Source organism: Etheostoma spectabile, chromosome 18 (genome assembly GCF_008692095.1).
Source record: "Etheostoma spectabile isolate EspeVRDwgs_2016 chromosome 18, UIUC_Espe_1.0, whole genome shotgun sequence".
Taxonomy (NCBI): Eukaryota; Metazoa; Chordata; class Actinopteri; order Perciformes; family Percidae; genus Etheostoma; species Etheostoma spectabile.
Genome location: NC_045750.1, coordinates 13032025 through 13042752, shown reverse-complemented (window position 1 = coordinate 13042752; position 10728 = coordinate 13032025). Strand labels below are relative to the sequence as shown.

Genomic DNA, 10728 nt, shown 5'->3' with positions numbered 1-10728 from the left:
TCATTTTGAACACGGTCGAGTCCCCGGTGGTTGTACTTTATGTAATCGTCAATCCAAAATAGGCTCGCGGACATTTTTATGGACACAGCTGAAAATATGAATAGGCTATTCCTGAGTTCATTCTTCTTGACGCTACATTTTCTAAAGACATCTTACATCACGTAGCCTATTAGCAGATGGAGATTTGAACAGTTGTCATGAAATTGTAGATGTTAAGGTTCCTATTGTTGAGCTTTTCATCCATGTTGGTTTTTAAATTGGGTTGATTCTTGACCTTGGATATAGAGAAAACAATCCTGCCACAAGGTCCTTTTACTGTTATGGAGCTTTTGAGCATATATCTCATGATCTTCTTCTTTGACAGATAATTTTTGCCCAATTGTCATGGAATTGTAGGCTAGTTAATGTTAGTATTTACTTTTTGCCAGACATTTGAGGTTTTCGTGTCCATGTTGGCTTAAAAGCTGTGGTTTCAAATTCATTATCAAACTCAGAAAATTAGCTGTTTTGGAGATATATAACACGATCTTCCTCAGCAGACGAAGAGACAATGTCATGCCCAGTTGAGACACTTTAAACACAAGAAGGCCTTAAAGTGCTCAGAAAAAAAGCAATTGCAGGACTACTGAGCAAACTCCATCTGCTGATGAACATAATGTGATATGATAGAAAGCTCCAGAACAGCTATGCTAAATGAACCTTGTGGCGAGATTGTTTATTCAAATGCATATCACTGACAGAATGATGACAACAGCAAGACATGGTTTGTGGTTGTCTTATTTTATTTCCAGCGTTATACAATTTTTTCATCTGATCATTTTTGATAAGTAAAAAAATAAACTATGTCATAAAATACATATTTTTTTTATTATGGAAAAACTTGAAAGGAAATGTCATGTTAGGGGACACCTTACAGCAAGATGTGACACCTATACACTACACATCAGTAACCCTGCTATTTTCACTTGTTACAACACAACTTTGTCAACATTATTACATACACATTATGCTATTGAGCATGATCTAACTTTACTTCACATGACATTTAAAAACACTAGATGCCACCTCTTCTTGGATTACGGATGACTTGTATTTGCATGCATGTTTGTCCCCGGCGCAAAGTCTCACCTCGGAGAATTGCCCCAGCAGAATGGAAGAAGTCGACCCGGTTACAGTCACAGAAAACATGTCATGTACACAACCTTTGATGTTTAGATTCACACAACATCAAAACTCACACTACAAAACATTGTTTTTAAGAGAGAGATCATACCTTGCTGGCTGGTTAGAATACAATTACAGTATCATTGCATAACGTCTTTGCATTCACAAGACCAGAAGTGTTGGAGAGTTAAGACTATCTTTCATTAACTCAGATGCACCGAGGCTGCCTTTGAGGCTCTCAAAGCCCTCATCCAAGGAATCAATCTCAGAGTAATTAAAGGAAAACACTGTGCGGTAATTGCTACAAGTTGGACTGGAAGACATAACTGGTGTGCTCAAGGATTCAAGGTCGTTTGCCACTGACTTGTACAGGGTTTCCCAGTCTGAGAGGCAGAAGGGGCTGCTCAGGTCTATGTCAGGGACGGAAGCAGCCATCTCTGGACTCACTGCCGTCTCCAGGCTGGGCACCAAGTCATCCAGGTCATCTCCTTTCAAGTCCTTCAGAGCCTCCTCTTCTGCACTCGAACACAGCAGGATGTTGGAGTTCCCCAAAATGGCTGCAGCAGGGATGCAAGGGACAGTGTCCATGTCTTGACCAATAGAGGCTTCTCCGATGGTTGTGTTGCCCTCTGGAGGTTTCCCGTTCTCTAACATGGACAGCAGCTGTGGGGAGGCCGGAGGATCCTGCAGCATTGCATCATCATCATCATCTTCCTTATTATCTTCCTCATCATCATTATCATCACCATCATTGTCATTTACAGGAAGTTTGCAGGATGGTTTGTGGGAGACTAGGACCTGTTCCAGTCTCTCCTTCTCCTTCAGCAGGTCGGCTATCTCCGTCTGGAGGGTAGATTTCTCATCCTCGAGCTTGTCAGTTTCCTGAAGTGAAGAGGAAAGAATCAGAAAAAGACTCGGCGTGAGAGGCATGATAACACTGTTCCCCCGTTTTCTCAGTCATGCCGGCTGTGCCCCTGTTGTCTTTATGTGACATGTCACAAAGTGCTGTAGGCCTAAATGTCCTCCGCTTTAGAGGAGTGCATACACTGAGTGGATGTTCTCTATATGATTGCATACTTACAGCTTGCAGGGTGTCTATCAGCTCCCTCCGTCTGTTACGACACTTTGCTGCAGCAATTTTGTTCCTCTCTCTCCTGATCCTCCTCCTTTCTTCCTCCTCTTTGGAAGCCTAAAATGAATCAGAAATAGGCAATTAAAATGCACATCCTGCTAAGTTTTGCCGTATCAGCATTTGGCTCTTTAGCACAAATCCACTTGCCAAAATAAAACAAAAAAAAAAATTTTTAAAAAATCTTCCTTGCAGTGTATTCTGGGAATACTGATCTGGTCGGTGCAGACTCTCTTTCAGTCCAGGCGTTAAAATGCTGCACCACTGGCACGGTCTAGTCAGCCACGTGAGCGCGCACTTTTATGCAATTTCCCATCCCATTCATAAACAGTGCTGTGCTCGTTACTCCTAAAGTAACCGCTGCACAAACTGGACATAATCCAAACACCTGATGTGTTATTCCCTGCAGTCATTTATTGCATTACTCGTATGTACGTTCACATAAAAAAATGGCATCCTCCTTTACGTCCTGTTGTCATTGATTGATTGATTGATTGATTGATTGATTGATTGGGGTTATTTTTGAAACTGACATTTCATGACCCCCTCCCCCACCCTGTTTTCTTGCATACCTTTTCTTTCTGCCCTTTCCTGTTGGAGGGCTTTGCCTTGCTTGCCGCGGAAGACGACTGGGTCGAGTCGTGAGTTTTGGTTTTTGCACGGCGGGACGACGGGGGGACAGATGTGATGACTGTCGGCTGCACCATCCACCTTAGATCCGGCGAGGTTGAGATTGCAGTCACAGTCGGAACAAAGGAACCTGCTGCACTGATCTCAGTATCCTGGAAAAGCCCACATCACAGAGACATGCATATGCATGCGGTCAAACACTGATTTAGCTTATCTGATGAGTGAGGAACAACGTTCTTGGCTGACATTTAGATGTGCTTAAATGGTACATCAATCATTTGGCTGAAAAAATGGCAAAAAAAAGACAAAATCAATAGTCTACGAATCTATCAAAATCAGATACATGCCTTTCATCACGTCCTTAAAACTCATTTTCATTATTATTATAAACACTCTAAAATGAAAGGTCACAAGCAAGACATATCTGTATACAAACAATTTCCCTGAAATTATAGATTGGACATTCTCACGCTGTATAGGCCTATAGCCTAGTGGCGGATTTACAGATGCATGAGACTATAGAGATTGTGTTTGTATGGAATCGTTTTCAGCACGGCACAGTAAAATGCTGTCTATGGAATGTTCTTGGATATGTGTGAACATTCTGGATTATAGTCGCCCTTTTGCAACCAGTATTCTCCTTATGCGTGACTGATCCTACAAGATTTGTGTGTAATAATTTTTTGAATGATCAAATCCGTTCCTACCTTGGCGCTGTCCACTGATGATGAAAGCGAGTCAGTAGGATGCTGGCTGCACCCAGGGGTGTCCCCGCCAGGCGATGCTGTGCTACAGCTGGACGATGAGTCGAACTCAGTGCTGGAGTCTGGATGCATGTTCCTCTCGTCTAAAAACACTGCATAAAAAGATAGAATAGTCTATCTAATCTAAGTTAAAAACTGACTCCAAAACCCCTTATTATTTATATTCCATTTGCCGGGTTCATAAATTGTACTGTGCAGAAATAGTGGAGAGGCCCGCCTTTTATAGTGAGCTGGAATTTTATGAATGAAATATGTGTGGTAAGACCGAACCATCGCACAGAGGGCGAGGTAAGAGAGAGAAAAAAAGCGAGCAGATGTTTTTTTCAATTTAACAATTAAATCCATGGAATGTCTGAGCAACAATATAAACAACCTTCTCATTTACACTTAGCTATTTTATTAACTCTCATAGTAAAAAAATATCGAGCATGTATTAAGTGACACCCCCGCCTGCATGAAGTGCCCATTGCCATGAATGAACTACGTCATTTCATGTATGCAGCATCTGCATCATATAGTCCTTATGTTCCCTTATGTTCACAAGACGTATCTTTGTATTGGTGCATTCATGGAAACAGAAAAGTTCTTGCAATAGAAGGAAGGTAATGGGAACGTACACAGCATATTTTTTATATTATGAATAAAGAGCTGGTGCATTCTGTAAAAGACGAAATGCAATAAAACAGCTGCCCCAACTTATCATTTGGACCAATATTGTGAAACCCAGCATGATTTAGGCTAATTAATGCACACATGCTTTCAGCACACGGCTGATTATTCATGAGCTGCTAATACAGTGTCATATATAGCCTATCATGCCTTTTCACCTGTCTATAGAGCTCCAGCAACAGAATTGTCGCTCTGGTAAAGCAGCCAATCGCCGAATGGACCTACCGAGCCATATATGGTGTTTCCGGTGAACAGGGGCCGCGCTGTGGCGCACTGTGAGCGCGCAGACGGACGTGTAGCTGTGTGAGGGGCCCACTCACTCAGAAAGTGAAAATGCGCTGAAAGGTTCGTCATGCATCGTACCTGACAACTGCGCCATGCGCTACTTTTAGGACAAGAAGACGAGGACAAACCCCTGCACTTGACAAGAGCTACAGGAATAGGAAATGCAATAATAGGAAAGGCAGATCTGTAAATCCATCATAGTAACATCACAATAGCTCATTTCAGAGAAATACAAATAGTCTATTATGCCTCTGCATTTCTATTATTACTTGATTTGGTGACTGGTTTCCTGGTGATGATCATCATGCAGTGTAGGCTGTCCACAGTTGTTGTCCTTTTACTTGGCCTAGACTTATCGGATGTGTTGATTCAGTGTATTGACACCAATTAGCCATGCGTTATTCCCGCACAACCTAATTCAGCTCCTATAAGAAAAGGGATTGTATAGACTGGATATGCTACAGCCTCGGTTTCAGATGACCTCACACATCCACTGAAGTGAAAGGGATAGTTGGTGAATAGGGGGGGCGTCTCTCCGCTCACAAGAGCGGCGCTCCATTCTGCTTCCCGGCAGTCGCAGCCCCCTTTGGGTTGATTTACCGGCACATCATTAGGTGGTCGGCTTGAGCTCATTCAGTCGCTGCGGATCAAGAACGGAAGGGTTCAAAGGTCGGACAGAACTGCAGACACCCAGCTCAAAGACTTGTTTTCGTCTAATCAACTTGCATGAATACAGGACGGCGGAGTTTATTTTTAGACTCCGTGATGTCAGCGTTCAAAGTTCAAAGCCTGAATTAGGCAAGTAGACAATTAGTGACTGTGCTCCTGCGAATAACATCTCTGGTGCTGTCACTTTAGGCTGAACTTAACTGGCACCGGTAGTTATTTTACACATAAACTAGGACATTAAATAAGGCCTAGCCTATTAGGCTACATTTCAAAAGGCTTTACCAATGGGTTTTGTGAATATAATCCCATCCATTAACCCTCATCTGTGTTGCTGCAAACTAACTGATTTAGTAGGCTATGTTAATTTTTTTAGGCTATCATGGTCACCAATTCAATGACCAATGCCCATCTTCTAGGCTATTTTTAGGCTACACATCTAAAGATCTAAAAACATTATTTCGAAAAATAGTCTAGGTCAGCATTGCTGCTTTGCCAACCAGTCAAACAAAATACTCAAACAATCCACAAAGTGCATGGTTGTTTTGTGTTTAGTTTCACTCCGCTGCTCCGCAGACACCATGGAGAGAGTCGCTGTCTGAGAGCCACGGCACAGACAGAGCTCTCACTCTGACACTGTTTCCTGGAACCAAAAAAAAAAAAACGTCATGACGTATTGTGCGGGGCCTCTGCACAGACGACGTTGAAGAGGCGGCTTTTTTGATTTTACTCGAGTGATCCGTCATCACAACACAAACGATCGTTGTTGCTATGCAAAATGAGCACGTCACTGACGCGAAGGGGAGGGGTGTTGCTGTGACAACCAGGAATGTTCAACAAAACACGAGCGCGGGAAACATCACATAATTGAGCCCATTTAACCTACAGCGATGCACTTTGACACAGTTATACTATTGCCAACACTTTATACCTTTTATTAACGTCATGTTACCAAACCAACAGCCGGCTGGAAGCCTGCACTGTTAGAACAGGGCCTTCAGAGGAAAAGGAAAAACGCAACTGAATGTAGGCTATGAATGACGATTGTGGCAAGAGTTTATGTTTTGTGTCTATTTATAACTTTGTATAAATGCTATGTCAAGAAAAGACTACCAGCAAGATGTTGCTGACACTACTATTTATTGAAACCTAGCTATAGAACTTGGACTGAATAGGTTGTAAACCCTTAAAGTAGGCTAGGCCTAATTAAGGTACACACTTTTGTGTAACTTAATGTGTGTGTAAACTTAATGTGTAAACTTAATGTGTGCACACTTGAAGAGCAACATAAAGTCTGACTGTTGGCTCAGTGTCAAAGCTGCATGATTCATAGGTTATGTAAATCATGAGGATTCCCTTTACCTCAGTTTCAGAGAAGACCTGGGCTACTGTACATGATCACGTCTGGCCACTAGGCTACTGACAAAAACAACCGGCTGTTTTGGAAAAGTTGGGCCTACATTTAACAAACCAGTTATCAGCTTGCTCTGCAACTAAACACACCCTCGGATGGATTGCACACCGAAGGTACAAGCACTGCCTAGGGGCAGAATACACGCAATCACCTCTGACATGTATTTATGGTGTTCCTGGCATATATTCTTAACTGTTTTGAATTTCCAAACAAATTATGCACATTCATGTATCCCATTCAACACATTTCTTTGGAATTTAGAACTAGAAAAAGAGTCACACGGGTTTAGAAAAATAAAAGAGGCTTTCCCGGCAGGTGGGCTACTGCCAACATAGTTACATTTACATACATCGTTTTTGTTTTTATTTTTTGCATAGAAGTCTAAAAAGCATGCTACCTATGGGAGTTAGATTATATCAAAACATTACATCTGAGATTTGAGGTGTGGCCTGAAAGATAAGGAAAGTACAGCCACCCTGTATTTCACTGCTCATATTGTATGACTGTGTAAAAAAAGACATTTTGAATCTTTAATGCTACATAATAGCACTATGGCATGCCTAATTAATTGTGCAAGAGTTTCTTCAACCATAACATGTTGAAAAGTGTGAATGTATCTTGTATAGGCTGACAAAGGCAAAATGTGTAGTTATGCATCTGTCAGTAAGCTATAACAATGCATTAAATGCTATCTTATTATACAGATGAAAATACTCCTAGGCTATATTTTCATAGTCTTGATATAGGCCTAAATAGTAACATTTTGATAAAATATTCAAATAGACAGTGTTAAAAAAAACAGCAGTGTGTATTTTGATGCGTTTGGTTGATACTTTCAGTTCAGAACAGACTAATCTGCATGCTCAAATGTATCTTTCCTTGCACTTTGCTGTGTAGGCTACCTTAGCTGACCATTATCCCAGTTCTTTAGTTTTCACAACAGCCTCTGTGTTTGTTGTCTTACAGGTCTACATAACGTCATGTCACTGTCGGCCAATCTCAGATGGTGTATTTCCCAGCAAGGTCCGCCCCTTTTACAGGATGCACCATATATGGAAAATTACGTATTGGGGATCCCGTTTCTGGAATATTCCATTTCTCGAGGGTGAGTTTAAAACAATATCTAAATATTACTTTTCAACTTTAAACAGCACAAATTTGCAGTGCATATTCAATTGTCGGTGTATTAAAACAATATTCAAGCAATAGTTGGCATTATTGCTGCGTCGATAAGTGACTGTTTTGGTGTTTTTCTCCCCACGGGGTCGGGTAAAGAGCACTCCCCTTTGCCGACGTCATTTGGCCGGTCCTTTCTCGGGCTATAAAATGGCTCCGAGCTCTCAGAGTTGGCAGTCAAACTTTCAGTTGCAGTACAGCGACCAAAGACATTGTATCGGGAGCGGCAATTTAAGAGTTTCTCCCAAACCTACAAAAGGATTTCTTCATCTCAAGTTTACAGTTGTTTGAATCGTCCTACTTGGATTTCTGCGGAAAGATGATGTTTAACGCTTTCAACACGGAGTGCGATTCCTCCTCACGCTGCAGCACCGCTTCCCCGTCCGGGGACAACCTGGGATACTACCCGTCACCAGCGGGATCTTACTCCAGCATGGGATCTCCCCAGTCTCAGGTACGTCCAGTCAAATTTGATTCAACTTTTATTACTATGTAGCCTATGTGACAGGCTATTTGCATAGCCTATTTGTTTGCATACAACTTGAAAAGATAAATCTCAAGCTAGCCTTTTCTAAATAATTCTCATGAAGCTTAAACATAAGGTTTAAAATAATGAATATAAGCTGACTGACAATTAATAGCCTATGCTGAGATGTGCTTGAAATAGCCTTAAACTGCTGCAAACAGAGCAAGTCGCGCTTCATTCATCCACCTGGAAACCCCATAGAGTGTAACGTCATAGTTGACATCACATGGATATTTTTAAACCACCCGGCTTTTTATATCTTGCAATGATGCATCCCCCTCCTGAAAGTATACCAAATGTACTCATGATCCTCTTGCTTTACCCACAGGATTTCACCGACCTGACAGCATCAAGTGCCTCCTTCATCCCCACTGTCACAGCGATTTCGGCAAGCCCGGATCTGCAGTGGATGGTCCAGCCTTTGATCTCCTCAGTGGCCCCTTCTCACAGAGCTCCCCCCTACAGCTCCAGCCCCAGCCCGGCGTACTCCAGACCAGGCATGAGGTCCTCATCCAGGGCTCATAATTTAGCCAAGAGGGCCAGAATGGATCAGGTAATTACTGTCTGACCATGTATAGCCTACTTTAAATGTTACATAACATGTAGTATTTTCCATGTTAAAGTGTATTCGTTTTCACAAATCTGGAGACTTAATGTTTTCTTGTGTTATGTGCAGGTGACACCTGAGGAGGAAGAGAAGAAAAGAGTTCGCAGAGAGAGAAACAAGCAGGCAGCTGCAAAATGCCGCAACAGGAGGAGAGAGCTTACAGACACTCTGCAAGCTGTAAGTATGCCACAGATTTACCATCATTCATCAAAATGGATTTTCTCGCCTCAGCTAACAGTGTAATCCAGCAGCCAAGCTAATGCCACTTCCTCTATTTCTCTCCCCGTTACAGGAAACTGATCAGCTTGAGGATGAGAAGTCCAGCCTGCAGACCGATATTACTAATCTTCTGAAGGAGAAGGAAAGGCTTGAGTTCATTCTGGCTGCCCATCAACCCATCTGCAAAATCCCTACAGAGCTGGACATTGACTTCTCTGTGGCCTCCATTTCTCCTGCTCAGCCCATCCTCTCCAACGCAGTGTCCTCCCAGCCACAGACCACCATCCCGAAGGGAACCACTTCCAGCCAGCCAACCTTCACCTCAACCTCCAACTCCATCTTCTCCAGCAGTAGCTCCGTCCTCTCCACCGCCACCATCACCAGCAGCGCGGTCAAGATGACAGACCTCGACTCCTCTGTCCTCGAGGAGTCCTTGGATCTGCTGGCAAAGACGGAGATGGAGACAGCGCGGTCAGTGCCGGAGGTTGACCTGTCCAACTCCCTCTACACAACTCAGGACTGGGAGCCCCTTCACGCCTTAGCCAATAACGGTGACTTTGAGCCCCTGTGCACGCCTGTGGTGACCTGCACACCAGCCTGCACCACCTACACGTCTTCTTTTGTGTTTAGCTTCCCAGAGGCAGAGACCTTCCCCACTTGTGGTGTCGCCCACAGGAGAGAAAGCAGCAGCAACGACCAGTCTTCTGATTCCCTCAGCTCCCCAACCCTGCTGGCCCTTTAAACACTTCCAAAAACAATACTTCCTATCAAGCACATTTTCTTGATGTATAAGACCGATGTGCAGATCACAGGGCTATGGAATTGACTTTTACCAGAAAGCACATTTATTTATGATTTGATATGCCTTTATCTATACTTGCCATATTACACCCATGTAGCAAGTTTAAAAAGCATGTTTTAACTAATACCACCTAGACGTTCAATGAGTTATATAATTTTATGGTGCTAGATAACAAAACTTGTTGTAGTGTTGATGTGTGTTCAGAGCAATAGTTATTATTGATCCTATTTGTTTTCTGGTTGATGGAATGTGAGAGTAATTGTGGAAAAACTTAAAAACTGACGTGCTTTGTCTTAACCATTATGGTCTGAGTGGTCTATCTTAGTATCAAGTTTTCTGTGAAAACATTAGTGGTTTTAAGTTATGAAATTTCAATTTATTTTTTTACACAGAGGGTTAAGATAAATGTTGTAAATAAAAGAGAGTGATATTTAAATTCAATTACCTGTCTGGTTGAATTTGTAACACTAATAATATGCACACAAATAGCCTACATAAATGTTTTCTCTGCCAGTGGTATTCCACAGATCATTTAAAATGTCTAAAATTAGCCTCCATAAGGGATAGCAGTATTTTTCCTGCACCTACACTGGCTCTATTTATTGTTCCGTCTGTTGCCAAGGTTAACTATACGTCAGGGCTCCTACGTCAGTGCGTTCGTTCCATTTTTTTTTTTT

The 10728-nt window shown here is 42.3% G+C and overlaps 2 protein-coding genes and 1 long non-coding RNA gene across 3 annotated transcripts; 2 read left to right on the top strand and 1 right to left on the bottom strand.

Moving 5' to 3' along the window:
- Nucleotides 1-763: 763 nt before the first annotated feature.
- LOC116706488 (proto-oncogene c-Fos) lies at nt 764-3948 on the bottom strand. Its single transcript, XM_032543359.1, has 4 exons — nt 3631-3948; nt 2866-3075; nt 2246-2353; nt 764-2046 (listed from the first exon to the last, which is right to left on the bottom strand). Exons 1-4 carry the CDS (start codon nt 3757-3759, stop codon nt 1327-1329), a joined length of 1167 nt encoding a protein of 388 aa, XP_032399250.1. The 5' UTR covers nt 3760-3948; the 3' UTR covers nt 764-1326.
- A 1846-nt stretch (nt 3949-5794) lies between these two features.
- Nucleotides 5795-7824, top strand: LOC116706490 (uncharacterized). Its single transcript, XR_004336251.1, has 3 exons — nt 5795-6333; nt 6675-6834; nt 7688-7824. It is a non-coding gene; the product is annotated as an uncharacterized LOC116706490 (long non-coding RNA).
- Nucleotides 7825-8059: 235 nt separating this feature from the next.
- Nucleotides 8060-10492, top strand: fosab (v-fos FBJ murine osteosarcoma viral oncogene homolog Ab). The gene is made up of 4 exons (XM_032543361.1): nt 8060-8351; nt 8752-8976; nt 9100-9207; nt 9323-10492. The coding sequence occupies exons 1-4, from the start codon at nt 8217-8219 to the stop codon at nt 9989-9991; spliced, it is 1137 nt and encodes a 378-aa protein (XP_032399252.1). The 5' UTR covers nt 8060-8216; the 3' UTR covers nt 9992-10492.
- Nucleotides 10493-10728: the final 236 nt, after the last annotated feature.

Excerpts from the sequence above, each read along its gene's own strand:
- fosab (XM_032543361.1), top strand. The coding sequence starts at position 8,217 with ATGATGTTTAACGCTTTCAACACGGAGTGCGATTCCTCCTCACGCTGC. Across the intron at positions 8,977-9,099 it reads AGAGGGCCAGAATGGATCAG|GTGACACCTGAGGAGGAAGA; the intron begins GTAATTACTGTC and ends TGTTATGTGCAG. Across the intron at positions 9,208-9,322 it reads TTACAGACACTCTGCAAGCT|GAAACTGATCAGCTTGAGGA; the intron begins GTAAGTATGCCA and ends TCCCCGTTACAG.
- LOC116706488 (XM_032543359.1), bottom strand. The coding sequence starts at position 3,759 with ATGCATCCAGACTCCAGCACTGAGTTCGACTCATCGTCCAGCTGTAGC. Across the intron at positions 3,076-3,630 it reads CATCAGTGGACAGCGCCAAG|GATACTGAGATCAGTGCAGC; the intron begins GTAGGAACGGAT and ends GGGCTTTTCCAG. Across the intron at positions 2,354-2,865 it reads GGAAAGGGCAGAAAGAAAAG|GCTTCCAAAGAGGAGGAAGA; the intron begins GTATGCAAGAAA and ends GATTCATTTTAG.